This window comes from Hippopotamus amphibius, chromosome 4, assembly GCF_030028045.1.
Source record: "Hippopotamus amphibius kiboko isolate mHipAmp2 chromosome 4, mHipAmp2.hap2, whole genome shotgun sequence".
In the NCBI taxonomy this organism is placed as follows: Eukaryota; Metazoa; Chordata; class Mammalia; order Artiodactyla; family Hippopotamidae; genus Hippopotamus; species Hippopotamus amphibius.
The window spans coordinates 134347263-134364876 of NC_080189.1; the positions used below are offsets into that span (position 1 = coordinate 134347263).

Below are 17614 nucleotides of genomic sequence, written 5' to 3' on the forward strand. Positions count from 1 at the left end.
TTGTATCTGCAGTGCCCATAGGCTCCAAATTCTGTCACCAATCCAACTTGGCTTTTACCAATTTTCTAACAATCCTAGCTAAATTCTTCTCACTGATGTTTGGGCTAGCTGGTAGCACTTCAACCTCTGCTCTCTAATGAGTTCAAGAAAGTTGTGAACTTGAGGTTTTCTCAAGTTTCCTCTTGTTGTGGTTGTAATGGTGACAGTGATGATCATTCCAGCTCACTGCGTCCTCAGTGGAAGTTGGTCTGAGATTAAGCATATGTTTAGCCTTAGTAAATACTGCTAACTAGACTCCCAAAATGGCTACAGTATGTCATTTTACATTCAAATCAACAAAGTATGAGAATTTTAGTTGCTCTACCTCCTTGTAAACACATTAATGTCAATCTTTTTTAGCCAGCATCTGATAACCTCTGTTCTACTGTCTCTATAAATTTGTCTATTTTAAATAACATATAGGTGGAATCATACAATATTTGATTTTTGTGTCTGGTTTATATTACTTAGCATGATGTTTTTTAAGCTTCATCCATGTTGTAGCATGGGTCAGAATTTCCTTCCCTTTCAAGGCTTTTTATAAACCATATTTGTTTGTATACACCATATTTGACTTATTAAGTATTCATGGACACCTGGATTCTTTCCACCTTTTTACTATTGTGAATAATGCTTCTATGAACATTGGTGTATCAGTATCTGAGTCTTTGCTTTCAGTTCTTTGGAGTATTTTCCAAGGAATGGAATTGCTGATCATAGGGTATGATCTTTCTATGCTTACTTTCTGAGGAATCATTAAATATTTTCCACAGTGCTGCCCTTTCTTTACATTCCCACCAACACTGGACCAGGGTTACAATTTCTCCACATTTTTGCCAATGTGTGTTATTTTCCATTGTTTCAATATAATTGCCATCATAATGAGGGTTTGAAGTGGTATCTTATTGTGGCTTTGATTTGCATTTCCCTAATGACTAATGATGTTGAGCATCTTTTCATGTACCTATTGGCCATCTGTACAGCTTCTTTGGAGAAATGTCTACTCAAATCTTTTGCCTGTTACATTAACTGAGTTGTCTTTTTGTTGTTGAGTTGTAGGTGTTCTTTATACATTCTGCATATTAATTCTTTATCAGATATATGGTTGGCAAATATCTTCTCCCATTTTGTGAGTTGCCTTTTCACTCTATTGATACTGTCCTACGATGCATAAAAGTTTTTTTAATTTTTATAAAGTCCAATTTATCTATTGTTTCTTTTTTTGCCTATTCTTTTGGTGTCTTTTCTGAGCTCATTAGTAAATCCAACATTATGAAGCTCTTCTCCTGTTTCCTTCTCAGTTTTATAATTGTGGTCTTACATTTAGGTCTTTATTCATTTTGAGTTAGTGTTTATATACAGTAAGGATTCATCTTCATTCTTTTGCACATGGATATCCAGTTTTTCCATTTGCTGAAAAGACTGTCATTTTACTGTTGACTAGTCTTGGCACTGTTTTGATTACTGTAGCTTTGTAAAAAGTTTTTGAAATCAGGAAGTGTGAGTTCTCCAATTTTGTTCTTTTTTAAGATGTTTTGCGTACTCAGAGTCACTTGAGATTTCCTATGATATCAAAGACCTAACTCTCAAGGTAACAATATTTGGAGAGACAGCCTTTAGGGAGGTAATTAAGGTTAAATGATGTTATGAAGGTGGGACCCTAATCTGATAGGGCTGTTTTGGTTTTGTTTTGGTTTGGTTTGGTTTTGGCCGTGCTGAGCAGCTTGCAGAATCTTAGCTTCCCAACCAGGGATCAAACCCAGGCCCCCCGCAGTGGAAGCACCAAGTCCTAACCACTGAACAGCCAGGGAAGTCCCAGGACTGTTGTTCTGAAAAGAAGAGGGAGAAACACCAGCGATCTCTCTTCACAATGTGAGGACCCAGTGAGAAAGGAGCCATCTACAAGCTAGGAAGTGAGCTCTCAGCAGAGACCAGCCCTGATAGCATCTTGATCTTGGACTTCAGAACTGTGAGAAAATAAATTTCTGATGTCTAAGCCAGCTGGTCTGTGGTATCTTGTTATGACATCCCTCACACACCACTACCCAACTACTGTGTGTAAACAGAGAGGGGAAAATCAATACTGGAAGTGAGAACAGTTAGGAGTGACAGCAGCTTGAGCTAGGGTGTTTGTAGTGGAGATGGCAGAAAGCAGGCACAGCTGGGCTATGCTCTGGAGAGCAGCCCACAGGACAGGCCAATGGACTGGAACGTGGGGATGCAGGAAACAGAGGAACCAGATTCCAGGTATATAGGGAGGTACATAAGTCAGGCCCACTTTCCACTTTTAGTTTGGACTTCAAGAAGAATCACTCAGCTGAAAAACAAATATGCTTCAAGATGAATCAGAAGATATTTTCAGACAGAAAGAACAGTGACGTTGTATCAGTACCAATTATCATTTTATAATATGACTCAATGTATATATTAATATAACAGGCTCCTGCAATCTGAGTAAATGTAGGCAACAGCATCTGAAAGAGACATAGGCCACTTCCCTCCCAGCTCCCCAAAATAAGGCCTCACCTATGTTTTCTCCGCACAGTGAGGAAGAGTATACATTATGACAAAGGTCTACATTGCCCTTAAATCATTTGGGCACGTATCATTTTAATGAGTTTCTGGAAACTTCTGTGACACCACTACTTTGGAGCCAAACTGCAGCTCTCATTTTGCTTTTGCGTTTTCAGAGCACACCAGCCCTTTTTTCCAGTCCACAGCAGCAGCATAACCTGCTTTAGTAGCAGAGAAGGACGGAAGTAATTAGTTTGTAATACAGAAATTTTTCTCATTACCAAAAGTTTGCTTTTTTTTTTGGTCATGTTAAATGGCTTTTGTAATGTGACCCTACACCACTAACCCTCCAGAGTAGCTGACCAGGCTTCTCTGCAAAGAATGTGTTCTTTTGAGTACAGTTCCTCCTGGATCTGAGGAATAAAGCAGAGACAGGAGAGTATCGAGGCTGGGGGCAGAGATATGCCAGGATACTCTTAAATCAAACAAACTGCCATTCATTTGTTGCATGTCTGATTTGCCCCATTCTAAAACCACTGAATCAAAGTTGCAATAATAGCTTTAATTTATCCAGTGCTGACATTACGATTCTGGTCCAGTGACCAATACCCAGCCTTACTGTCAGCCACAATGGTAAGGTGTCCAAAAGCACAAAATACCACTGCTCTGCTGCAAGCAAATGCTGTGTGGCAACTCTTATTAGCAAAATGACTATTAAATTCATTTCTAAAATTTTTCCTATTCAAGACTAATTATGTAATTTTTTCTTAGTCACAGCTATAAACTCCTTGAAGATTAATATTTATGTCAAGAAACATGCATCATAATGGATATTATATTAAAACTGTATTATAGCTTATTGATGTATTTCAGGACCAAGTATTATTACTGTATGTTTGAGGCATTATTTTTGCTGGTGTTACATCTACAGTACATATAATCTTGTTATTCACCACGAGTTAACTACAACTTGTACTGGCAAAATTAAAACAATATCCATCACTATTCTTATATCCTTTTTTCATATCAATGTAAGTCATGAAACTTCTACTTTTTCATCACTTAAGGCTAAATTCTCCTTTCATTTAAATGAGCAGGGTGTTCTAACCTAAAGCAGCTTTCAGAGGAAGAGACCAAGTACAGACATAGACTCACAAAACTATTTTCATTAAACCTAAAAGATATAAATATCCAAATTTAGGAGTTTCTTGCTATCTAAACTAATGTTTTTAGATCAAAAGCCATTATTTCTTAAAGAAAACTTAGAACCACATTTCCAGTTGTTCTGTTTCCAGGTCAGTAATTAGAATGCCTATTTAAGCTTTCTTTCTTTCTTTACCCCTGTAACTGCTGTAATTAATATTCATCCATGATGACCTAGCGCACACAGTAACTATTTTCCTGAGACATAAAAAATAGCTTAGTAGCAATGGGTACTTGTCAACACATTCAAAATTAATTTTTTTTCCTCTTACTCTTAGGGGGAGAAAAGCCAAAAGGTGAAGATCAGTATAAAGCACTTTTACAGCAGGCTTAAAAAAACTAGGGTGTTTCCCAATTAACATATTTATCATCATGAAAATCATTTTTAAGAGGCCAAAGAAATACCTTTTTTAACGATAAGGTTATCAATGTAAATCTAGTTTACAGAGTAATTGGTGAAAACCAAAGTTTACTAAAAAATCCAAGTTTAAACGGTTAAAAAATGACAACCCTAAATCATTATATGACTTTTATAGATGCAAAAAAATTAACCAATATTGTCTTCTGCTTCCAGCCGAGATGGAGTAATGGACTGGATTTACTATCCCACTTAAAACTTAAAAATTGGTTCCTCAACTCTTCCATTACTGTCTTGTTCTAGGATAATGTAAGATTCTCTAATTTACTTTTCTGTGTGGTTTTTTTTTTTTTACTTATTAGTGGTTATCCTAGGGATTAAAATTAACATTTTAAATCTACAACAATCTAGTTTGAACACCAATTTAGCTTCAATAGTGTACAAAATCTCTATTACACGGCTGTCCCTCCGGTATGTTGTAATTGTCACAAATTACATCTTTGTATGTTATGTGTCCATTACATAGATTTATAATCACAGTTTTATGCACTTGACCCTTAAATCATATAAAAATTACCAGAAAAATACAATAATTCTGGCTTTTCTATTTTCCTACATAGTTGACCTCATCTTGTACTTTATTCTTTCATATGGCTTTGAGTTACACCTAATGCCTTCACTTGAAGACTCCCTTTAGCATTTCTCGTAGGGCAGGTCTCCAGGTGACTTGCTGCTTCAGCTTTTGTTCATCCAGCAAAATCCTATTTCTCCTTCATTTTTGAAGGATAGTTTTGCCAGATATGGTATTCTTGTTTGATAGGTATTTTCTTTCCAGTACTTTCAATATATTATCCACTCTCTGGCATCCATAATTTCTGATAAGAAATTGGCTGTTAATCTTAGTGAGGATTTCCTGTATGTGATGGGTCACTTTTCATTTGGTGCTTTCAAGACTCTCTCTGGCTTTGATGGTTTAATTATGAGTCTTGGTGTGAATCTCCTTGCATTTATTCTAAGATGTTAATTTTAATCCCTAGGATAACCACTAATAAGTAAAAAAAAAATGTGGATTCACATTTTCCACCAAATTTGGTGAAGGCCATTCACTTCTTCAAATATCCTTTCTGCCCTTTTCTTTCTCTTCTCTGCTTGGATTTCCATTATGCGTATGTTGGTAAGCTTAATCAAGTCCCACAGGTCTGTAGGTTCTGTCCACTTTTCTTCATTTTCTTTTCTGCTCTCTAGACTGGATAATCTCAGCCTACATTTGAGCCCACAGATCCTTCTTTCTGCCTACTCAAACCTCTATTTTAACCAGGAATTTTAAAATTCTTACAATTTTCAACTCCAAAATTTCTATTTGGCTCCTTTTTACGGTTTGTATCTCTTTGTTGACATTCTCTACTTGGTGAGACGTTATTCCCCTACTTCCTTTACTTCTTTGCTTATGATTTCCTTGATCTCTTGGCATATTTAAGATGTTCTAAACTCTTTGTTTAGTAAGTCCAACATCTGTGCTTCCTCTGGGACAGTTACTGTTAATTTATTTTTTTCTCAAATAACGGATCATACTTTGTTTCTTTGCATGCATCACAGTATCTTTTGAAATCTGGACGTTTTGAATATTATAATGTGGCAACTCTGGGTTTGTTGCTGCTGCTTTGAGGGAGGTTGTAGTTGATTCTTTAGTGGCTTTTCTGGACTAATTGTGTAAAGACTGTATTCTTTGTCATTAATGGCCACTGAAATCTGTCATTTAAGCTTATTGGGCAGCTAGTGATTGATCCAATCATCAGTCACCTCCCAGTGTCTGCAGATTGGCTCTGTGTTTGAGCACTCCAGTGCTTAGCCAAGCTGTTTATGACTGCACTTTCTGATTCTCTGGAGCCTCAGGTCAGCTGGAGGTGAAAGCTGAGGATCTTCTCAGGTCTTTAGTGAGCATGTCTCCAGTCTTGGGCATGTATGTGGCCTTCTAGTTTCCCTGCACACCTGAGAGCTTTTCAAAGCCCTTATATCCCTATGCATTTCCTTTCCCAGTCTCCTCTTTCCCAGGATTTTTCAGTGTGTCTACTGTTTGTCCCAATTGTTATCTCTTACTCCCAGGCAGCTACAGCCAGTATATTTGCCACTAAGTACTTTAGACAAATGTTTCCCAGGAATCTCGTTTGTCTCTGAGTAAGCTCTGAGGTGGATGAAAACAAGCCAAGCCCGAGTTGATTCCTCAGGGAGTCACCAAAACACATAATCACAAGTATCTGAGAACTGGGTCCACATTACTCCCTCTGAACCAGGAAGCTAAGTACATGGGCTGCTATCTTCACAGTCACTGCCAAGCAGAGGAGTAAGAAATGGTAAACAGGTGAGTTAAAATGCTACCGAGCCCTCACTGAAATTCAGCAGCTTCCTTCTTTATCATGTGTCCTCCCATTGTTTTAAGTTCTTTGTTAGACTTCAAACTTCAAGAAAAGTTGATTCTGAAAGCTTTTACCAGCCTAATCCTTGTTTCAGGGGAGGGATGGCATTTTGGAGTTCCCTGCTCCACCAAGTTCAGTGATGACACTCGTGGGCAATGGCACAAAGTCAATTTGATGGATAACTGCATGCAAAACAAAGTACTCAATCCAGACTCTACACCACACATAAAAGTCAACTCAGAATGAAACGTAAACTAAATTTAAAATGTAAAACATCTAAAAGACAAATGAGAAACTCTGTTGCCTTGAATTAGGCAAGGATTAGATATCACTCCAAAAGCATGACCCATAAAAGCAGAAATGTAAAAACTGAACTTCATCAAAATCTAAAACTTCAGCTCTTTAAAAGATACTGTTAAAATAACGCAAAGATAAGCTACAGATTGAAAGAAAATACATCTGATAAAGGACTTGTATCTAAAATATATAAAATAATATTCAAAACTCAGTAAAAAAACTCATTTTTTTAATTGCAAAAGATTTGACAAAACACCTCAATAAAGAATATATACAGGGACTTCCCTGGTGGTGCAGTGGTTAAGAATTCCCCTGCCAATGCAGGGGACACAGGTTCAAGCTCTGGTCCAGGAAGATCCCTCATGCTGTGCAGCAACTAAGCCTGTGTGCCACAACTACTGAGCCCACTTGCCACAACTACTGAGGCCCGTGTGCCCTAGAGCCCATTCTCCTCAACAATAGAAGCCACCACACTGAGAAGCCTGTGCACTGCAATGAAGAGTAGCTCCCGCTTGCCGCAACTAGAAAAAGCCTGTGCACAGCAACGAGGACCCAACGCAGCCAACAACAACAAAAGAAAAAAATATATATAAAATATCTAAAGATGTAAGTAGATAATAAGAATATAATACAGAAGACATACGTGGGACATTAGCACGACAGCAGACTGGGAGGTCCCAATCCTAGAACCTCCCAAAACAATTTATCAACTATTCAAGTTTCTGTCTTTGAGGTATTCTTCCTCCTGTATGGCTTATGTCCTACAAATCACTGTTTTGGTTTCTTCGATGTAGCAGGCTTCTCTCAGATATCTTGTGTACTATTTTTCTACTGCTGCACAAACTACCACATATGTAGTGGCTTCTTAGCTTACAGTCCTAGAGTCAGACTCCTGAAATCAGAGTGTCATGTTTCCTCATGGAAAACCTGTTTCCTGCCTTTTCCAGCTTCCAGATGCACCCACACGCCTTGGCTCCTGCCCTTCCTCCATCCTCAGACAGCAGTGCAGCATCTTCAGAGACCTCTTGTCTGACCTCGATTCCCTCATCACATCCTCTTTCCTCTCTCTGATCCTTCTGATTATATTTTGGCCACTTGGAAAATCCAGAATAATCCCATCTCAGGGCCTTTACCTTAATCACACCCACAAAGTCCCATTAGCCATGTAAAGTGACATGCTCAGTTTCTGGTATTAGCACAGACATAGTTGGGGCCTTTATTCAGAACACGGCTATAGCCTTTGTTTGTTTACTGGTGAGGATGATATGTTTACACATATTCCATCTTTATCCCTTGATTGCTGGTCCTGAACAAAGATATTTACACTGTAAAGTGAATAAACAATGATTCAACTTTCACAAAGGAGGTTTTCCCTAATGTATTTATTTTCTATTACTGCATAAGAAATTACCACAAACTAAGTGGCTTAAAACAATATACACTGATTTTTCTCAGTTTTTGTGGCTTGGGAGTCAGAAATCGATTTAACTGGTCCTCTACTCAGTCTTAGGGGGCTAAAATTGATGTGTTGGCCAAGGTGTCATCTCACCCATCCTCAGGATGCTCTTCAAAGCTCCTACGTTTGTCATCTCCCAGTTTCCTTGTGGGTGGACCAAGGTCCCTGATCGCTTACTGGCTGTTGGTAGGGACTGCTCTCGGCTCTTGGAAGCCAACCTCAGGTCCCCGCCATGTGGCCATCCACAACACGGCAGCTTACTTCTTCAAAGCCAGCAGAATTTCTCTCTCCAGTCTAAGGAGTCATAGCAGGTAATAGTCACAGACTGATTCAACCATCACCTCTGCCAGTAATGCAACCCAATCAAGGGACTGACTACTCCATCACACCCACAGGTCTGATCACACTCAAGGAGAGGGGATTGCACAAGGGCATGTCCTCCAGAGAGTGGGAATCTTGGGGCCATCACAGAATCCTGCCTATAACACCATGCATTAATTTTGAATCTTTATTTTAGAAAAAGAAGTTTAAATTTTTTAAATGGAAGCTGAGCTCTTAAATTTTTCCTAGTACTTATTTTTATTTCTTAATACCTTTAAAGTCATGGGCTAAGAATGAGGGCGGGATAAGGGAAAGAAAGCAATGTTTATCAATTACCAAATATGTGCCAGGTCCTGTATTTATTCCGTATCAGAGAAAAGAACTGCATTAGAGCCAGTGTACTAAAAGAAACGTAAGCAAATCAAACATTAAGAGTGTTCTCAAGGCTTTTAAGCACAGATAAGAATATTAGATAGTCATAACAAATGCCATTAAATTGACAGGCGAAAACTGGTATTTCAAAATTTTCCTAAAAGTGTGATAGGGTATGCTTTTGATGGTCTTGGAAAACAAAGACTCCACATTTTCCAGTATAATGAACTTTTTATTTTTAAAGCAAAACAGATTTCATTGCACAGAATTTAAAACAGACTGTAGCTTATGTAACTAAATTTAATGGCCTAAAATATTTTCTCCTAAATCATGCTGCACATATTTTATTAATCTATGAATAAAATGTATTCCAGGATGGTACTATACATATTTAATCACAGTCAAGTCTTTCTTCATCTCGAAGATCAAATATAGGTAATATTGCTCAGAAAACAGGAACTATAGGGGGCTTTAGAATTAAGAAGCATTTTAAACCACATTTAAATTCAAATACTGCCCAACACAATTTTTACCCTGAAGTGTCAAGAAGTTTGAAGTATTGGTTTTGTTCGGGGCAACCAAGATTAAAACAGCAAATAATTTCAGTTTTAGAAATGATTTTATTAAATATTTAGAGACCTGAATTAAGGTTTCTAGCAATATAGCAATCCTAGAATACAAGTAGCAAATTATAAGCTGAAAACTAACTCAAAATAATGATAGCTATTTTAATTGCTACTTCTCTGTTGTCTAAACAAATATAGGCTGATATTATAGCTGAAAAACTACAAATATGAAATAGTCAAATATTAGAAAAATAACTCATAATATAGAAAAGAAACACTTATTTCAATGATGCGAAAATGCACTAAAATTCTGTGTTCATAAACAAGATACTCTCATAACATATGCCTAAAATTCAAAAGAGAACTCTATTATAAATCATAAAAGTTCCAAGGAGCATTTTGGCCTAAAATGCTTTCATTCTTGGTCTCAGACCAGATAAATACTTTGGAAAACTGGAAGAAAAATTGTATTTCATAGTTGTTTGAGGTGTCTGAATATGGTTGGAAAAAGAAGATATTTCCCCCATTCTTTTTTGGGCACTGTGCCATTCATTCACACATGGCATAAATTTAAACTTTGAGTTGGCATGGACAAAATCCTCCATGAGGAAATCGCAACCCAGAAATAAAAGCTGGAAATTTCTGATTTCTCCAGCCGAGCACAGAACACCACCTTGTTTCCTCAGTGGTGAACCAGGCATCCGCACTACTAGGTAAAGCCCGACTCAAGGCTCATTGGCAAGTGAGACATCATGTGAAAGCCCTTTTCGAGGAAGTAAACTAAATGAACAGTATAAGCCATTCCTACAAAATTAGAAAAAAAAATATATATGGAATCAGAAGCTGGAATCAAAAAGAACTCAGTGGCTTCTAGCAATGGTAGACTAGGCAGTACATACCAACTCTCACTGAAAACAGCTCTGCAGCTGGGCAAGGCAAAAAGCAGTTGCTTGAAAGCATCTGAATGCTAATAAGGCAGTGAAAGCCTACAGGACTATGGAGACACAGACCCACACAGGTGAGCCTGGCAGGTGGGACTGCTTTCCCCACAGGGAGAGCCGCCACCGATGAGGCAATCGGAGCTGAGCAGGGCTTTTGGAAGGATCGCAGGGAAAGGGGACGAGCACTGCAGCTCAGGGCCTAACAAGGAGAAGGGGCCCCACCGAGTGCTCTTGGTTTTGGGCGAGGCTAGAATCTGGAATGGAATCCAACTTCAAAACCTCTAGCCCCTTCTGATGATTCACGATCCTAAGTACTCCCACCCACCCTCCAGAAGCAAAAATAAATCCATTCTGCAGGAAGATCAACATCACCCTCTCTCACGTAATCTATTTTCCACATACAATGTCAACACACAAAACACCCCCAGTCAGGCATCCTAGGAGAGAAGTCAGCATCAGGAAACACAGAAGCAGATCAGAGAATCAATCCACTTATCAGACAGACTTTATAAGAAAATCAAAGATGAGACTGAGAATTGTCAGAAAATTAGAAATAATAAAATTCTAGAACTGGGGGGAAAAAAAAACCCTACTGAAATTGAGAATTGAATGAATGGGTTTAAAAAATCAGACACAGCTAAAGAAAAAAAGTGATAAGCTGTAATATAGGTTAGAAATACCCACAATAAAGAGATGAAGATAGAAAAAAAAAACCAAAAACAGGAAAGAACAATGATTGAAAGTTTTCTAAAACTGATAAATATTTTTCCGTCATTAAGTAATGTTTAACCTCTCCACAGCACAGAATCACATGCGCCAACAAAATCAGCACCATTCATGTTGTGGGAAACTCCCCAAGAGAGACACTCTGTATCTTCAATACATCAGAAAAGGAAAAAAGACATGCAGCAGAAACGTAAGAATTGAAGAGACTTCAGAAACAGGTCAATGAACCACATCATGGGGACCGTAACTGGATCTCAATGCAAATAAACATTCTTGAGAAAAAACAACTGTGATATCTGTTAGACAACTGGAAACTTGAACTCTAAGTGGATATGAAGATACTAGAGAATTGTTTTGTTTGTTCTACTTAGATATGATAATGATTTGTGATTACATTAGAAGTCCTTATCTTTTAGCAATAACTGACATATTTACAGATAAAATAACAGAATGACTGAAATATGCTTAAAATAATACAGGTTGGTAAGTAAATGGGGTTATATATTAAAGCAAGTTTGCCATGAGTTAATTATTGAAACAGGTGATGGACTTATGCAAGTTCATTATACTGTTCAGTTTACTTTTGCCTGTATTCAAAATTCTCCATAATAAATAAATAATGGTTTTATGTAATTATCAGTAAGCTTGACCATGTTTATTGTTTACTTGTCCATTTTAATTGCTTCCATGATATAGCTTTGTCTTTGCCTATTACTTACACATTTGTGGAGCTCACTATTAGAAAATTTAGCCCTTTTTCATCAGAATCAGAATTTTGTGGCACAGCTTTCCATTTTAAAGTAGTCAAATTTATCAATATATTCTTTTCTGAATCCATGTCATACTTGAAAAGGCACCCTTCCCTACCCCAAGTTCATAATATTCATCCAGGATTTCTTTTCTACTTTATGATCTCACTTACTCCCCTCCACATCTAAATTCCCACCCACCTGGAATTTATTGGGGTATAAGAGACTAGGATCAAACTACTTTTTTTCCAGTAGCTACCAGCTGTCCTGACACAACTTACTGAATAATCCGTCTCTACTGATTGAAGTGTTACTCTCTATCATATCACTATCAATTCCCTTATACATCTTGAGTATATTTCTGGAGTGTTCCACTGGTTTACCTATCTCAAACCAGTAGTATTAATTACCTTGCCTGATAAGTTTAAAATTTTTTTTCTCCTATTTTTGTACGTTTATTCTTCCTCATACACTGCCAACGACTTTCAAGTTTCTATAAAAAAATTCTTACAGAATTTTAATTGACTGCATCATCATTAATTGCTATGTAGGCAAAACTATTACCCTTACACTAACCCTTTCTATCCAAGAACAAAAATCATTTTTGTAGCAATTCAAACCTTTCATCTCTTGGTACATCTCAATTTACAGTGTCTGGTACATAGCAATCATGAGTAAATGTTTACTGAATGAATGACTCCATCGTACTAGTATTTTGGGGATTAAGTGTCATTAGCACGGAAGTTTGAAAACTTCAAGAAGTGGAGCACTTCCCTGGTGGTGCAGTGGTTAAGAATCTGCCTGCCAATGCAGGGGACACGGGTTCGACCCCTGCTCCAGGAAGATCCCATATGCTGCAGAGCAACTAAGCTTGTGTGCCGCAACTACTGAGCCTGAGCCTGATAGCCACAACTACTGAGCCCATGTGCCACAACTACTGAAGCCCGGGTGCCTAGAGCCCCAGCTCCACAAAAAAGGAAGCCACTACAATAAGACGCCTGTGCACCACAACAAAGAGTAGCCCTTGCTCATCACAACTAGAGAAAGCCCATACGCAGCAACAAAAACCCAATGCAGCCCCCGCCCCCCCCCCAAAAAAAAGTCAGTGGAGTTTATGAACAGAATATATTTTGATGTTATAGAAGCCAGTGCTTTTTACTAATCAGAACCTTCAATCAGTATCTATTTTGTACACCTGATATTTAGAAAGCTCTGTACAATTCCAAGGTATCTTTAGAATTATAATAAATAAACACATATAATTTAATATTAATTTACCATAAAATGTACTTTGACTCCTATTCCTTTGAAAATGGATGGTTTACATGGTTACACAGAAGAGGGAAAACAATGGGCTGGGAAACTAGCTAATAGATTATCGTATTAAATTAGAAGAGAGGTAATGACATAAACTAAGCCAATCACAACAGAAATAGATTACTTAAACAAGGTGAAAAAGGAGCGTAAAAGGATCCCAGAGTCTGAGCTATACTGGCAGAGAATGGTACCAACAGAAATGGGTCAATTATGAGGAAGAAAATAATTTTAATTTAAAACAGGTTGAGGGGCGTCCCTGGTGGTCCAGTGATTAAGAATCCACCTTTCAATGCAGGGGACGTGGATCCGATCCCTGGCTGGGGAACTAAGATCCCACATGCTGCGGAGCATCCAAGCCTGTGCACTCTGGAACCCATGTGCCACAACTACTGAGCCTGTGCACCACAACGAGAGAGAAGCCTGCAATGAACAGCCAGTGTGCTGCAATGAAGACCCAGCGCAGCCAAAATAAAAAAATAAAATAAATAGATAAAACAGGTTGAGTTGAAGGTAAAAGCACAAAGTCTAGTGTATGATGAAGGTCTAGAGGTGGGACTAAAATAATGACTTGGCAGTCCTATGTCTGGAGCTGAGGATGAAGATCTGGAAATCAGTGCTATGTGAAAAATATGTTTATTTGAACACAACTTATCACTTAACAACAGATAAGTGAAGTGCCACTGCTGTTTTTCTAGTCATCACTTCTTTAAAAAAGAAGTCAAAATTTAAAAATATTTTGATCAAATAAAAAATGTAAAATATGTGAGAAATGCTGTAATTCTCTTTTTTAAAAACTCCATTATATAAAGCTGAAGGAGACCACTCAGTCCTTGTAACTGAGCTTTATAACCAGTGACGCCAAGAACCAAGCAGGGAAACGCCAAAGATGCTTCCTGTAGGTTCAGTAAGAGAGCTGGGGGAAGGGGACCTTATCACACAAATCATGAACAAACAGGCCTTCTAAAATCACCAAAATTAACTGCTTAAGAAAAACAAGGTGAAGCCTCTGCTAGTTTTATACTGATATGCATATCTATAGAATGATAATACACATCTTACTTGAAGAAAAAATAAATAAATCAGGCTTTGAGTTTCAAATTCCACTGCAAGACATCAGCCAGCTTCATAATCTACCTTTTACTCAGTTTTTGAGACAAAAGAGAAGACGTTAATGTTATTTCAAACCATTCTCCAAGCCCATGTGTAAGTTTAGCAAAGATTAATTAAAACTCTAATTATTAAGCTACACTCACCTAAGCCAAATACCAGTAACTCTGCAACAGGAAGCTTCCAAATGTGTGACTTCCATTGTACCTGACACGTTAATGAATTTTGGTCACACAGAACATGACACAAACCTAACTTGTAATCTTTCATTAATTTGCTCCATTTTATTTGACAGTATCCATTATAGTAAGTTTTCAATGTCATACTTCAAAACAGACCCAGAAAAGATAATTTATAATTTATATTTTTCATTAATTTAGACTTGGTCTATTCCAAATTAGGTATTTTTCCATACTATATATTCTTCACAGTGTAATATTTACTGTTTCAAGTTCCACGTTTCCAATACCCTCTTTAATAAAACATCTCAGCACCTACGTCCTAAAAGATCAGAAACTTTGCTGTGGGGGGAAAAAAGTTTAAATGTATTCATCTAAAAGCAGACAGAAAAAGTGAATAATGCCTTTAATCTAGCTTTGACTCCACTGAGTACCTAAAGATGGGTGGATACACATACACACAGATAACAAAAGGGATCACATTTAAAATATAGTGTATTTTAAAAATAATTCGTGGTGATTTATATATCCTGTATCATAGATATTTCAGATTAAAGATTCCATCTAAAACAGACATTTTCTGGGAGTTGCTCCACGGGAATTCCAGAGGACCAACGTAATGTTTATATTCGTTGGAATACGTATCCGCAAGTAACTGAACGCAGCATGGAAACTAAAACAAGCCTTTCAAGTATTTAAAATAAATTTTCCAAAATCATCCCAAGGTGAAAAGTGATTTCTGGTCATGTTTTCATTCCTTTCCAAGTATTTACTGCAAAGAATTTCTCATTAGTAAGCTTTACATAAAATTACATATCATGACCTGATGATACTTCCTGATGATAGCTTTAAACCACTTAAACTTTACTTTCTCGTTAAACACTCTTGTGAGGTGTATGAGAGTCAGCTTTGGGACCTGTGTGGAGAATTTAACAGCCAAATTCTACCTAACTTAATGATGGGACCTAAGGTACTCAAATTTGTCCAGAAAAAAGGAACAGCACTTGATAACGACTTGATATCAACAGATTAACATCTAGAGCACTGCTTTAACATTCACTATTCTCGGACACAAAAACCTTCAATGCTTTACTGCTGAAAATATACTCAACCTCTGTAACTTGCCACGGGAAATCCTTCACAATCTCGCTCAACCTTGACTCTGAGCATCACAGGGAAAACGCCACCCAGCCAGTCTGGGCTGCCCGTTCTCCACATACGTTTCCATCTTCCTGACTCCTATCTACCCTGTCTTCTGCTCCCAGGATGATAATCCCTATGGCCTTCCTTTGGTCTAGTGATTATGATCCCTTCAAGGCCTACACTATCCTATTCAACAAAGCCTTTTCCAATCATTGCTGGTAGAAACTGTTTCTTCCTTGCTATGGCGTTTTGAACGTTCCACTCCTACAGTGCTTCCTGAAGGGGCTGAACTGAGACAAGAGGACAGCTACTCACCAGCTGAATACCAAAGTCTGGAGAGTGGACGAGAGAGCTGCTGCCTGGACAGGTGGCTCGGTGGCTCTTTCTGCTGGTTCTACTGCAGATGTTCCCTGTGCGGGTTTAAATTACACGTGTCTATGCAGCATTTTCCTACTATGGCAGCAGTAAGGAACTTAACAGAGCTGTACATCTAAGGCCAAGGAATTTCTAGGAACATGAAGTGACTTGAAACAGTCTAATTCTGGTCTCACCCTAGAGCAAAACAAAGAGGTAAGTAGTAAATGAGAGCAGGAAGAAAGTCCTACTGCAACTGTCTTTATTCTCTCTTCTCTATGATGACTGAAGGCTTGTGAATGAGACAGATTATATGTTGTCTTCCTAGACTGTCTGGACAATTCTCTAATTTCCTAAAAAGGGATAATAACTCCAGGAATTAGGTTAGTGGGCTATGAAATAAGGAATGAGGTATACTGAAATCAATCTCATCCAGGTAGGCTCATATCAAAATTACTTTCACACAGAGACTAAAACTCATTGTTCATAAGAGCTAGTGAATGAAAGCCTCATAATAGCTAGAAAAGGAAAACCTTGAAAAATTTTCCTTACCTTTATTGCTGCAATTAGTTTTAACTAAGAAATGGAATCAAATAACTGCTCGTTATCCCTAAGATGTAATAAAAACTATCTTTTAAAAATTTGGGAAGTGATACAATGAACTTATGAGAAAACATAATAATCTGTAGTCTATACGCAGTTTACTAGAATGAATACTTCATGTTAAAAGATCAATTTTGATTAAAATTCATTCTGAAAAGTAAAACAGACCTAGAATGTCAGTTATTCTATAAATTACAAAAGAAAAGAAATGTAACACATATTCATACTTTATGTGCTAAAATGACTTTTAGACTTAACACCAACCTAAACATGAAAATGTCCAATCAAATATCTGTGAACAGAAAAAAAAAGAATCATTTCATTTAAAAACTCTCAAATACGCTTTTTAAAACCTCTTTTTAACTCTCAATACATATTTCTAGCCCAACAGAATTAACCTAATTAAAAAATGAAAAATGGCTTTCAGTTTAAGGACACCATCTGCGTAGAAGAACACTGATGCCTGTTTGTTGATTTCAGGTGTGAAATCAAACAGCAGAGCCACATGGCACAGAACTTACCTGCTTCATGACAATTCTATTAGTGAGTTTCCCATAATACCCCAAGCAGCGTTCATTAGTTTCTGACCTAAAATTTAGATGGGAAACTATTTTGAAAACCAGTACAAACTCTAAATCTGAATTCTTGGCAGCAAGAATAATAATTATATACCACAAACATGACCTTGCACTCTCTACGGGCCTCACCTGATCTTCACAACCACCTGGCGAAGGAGGCACTATTATCATCCCCATTTAACAGATGAGACAACTGGGGCCCAAAGAGCCTGAGCAACTCACTGGGAAGTCAGCTGGCTCAAGTCTGTGTTTTCCAACACTACTACCTGCTTCCTAAGCTGAAAGCTACTCTACAGGGAATGTAACGGAAATTCTATTTCAACACATATCTATTTCCCACAGGCAGAAAGGAATCCTCAAAAGAGAAGTGAAGGAAT

General features: G+C 37.6%; 1 protein-coding gene across 3 annotated transcripts in view; it reads right to left on the reverse strand.

Annotated features, from left to right (window-relative positions):
- The window catches only part of MTPAP (mitochondrial poly(A) polymerase), a 67486-nt gene that overhangs the window by 15361 nt on the left and 34511 nt on the right, over positions 1 to 17614 (reverse strand). Inside the window, exons 10-12 of one of the 3 annotated variants that reach the window (XR_009053200.1) lie at positions 16018 to 16951; positions 8939 to 9003; positions 8098 to 8575 (exon numbers count right to left, since the gene is read on the reverse strand). The exons of 1 other annotated variant lie outside the window; for it this stretch is intronic. Coding sequence is in view for 1 of the 2 variants with exons in the window: in XM_057731828.1 (XP_057587811.1) it covers positions 16913 to 16951 (39 nt within the window). In the remaining variant the exon portion in view is untranslated. Of the gene's footprint in view, positions 1 to 8097; positions 8576 to 8938; positions 9004 to 9161; positions 16952 to 17614 lie in introns of those variants that run through there. One more of the 3 variants, XM_057731828.1, reaches the window with a different exon arrangement.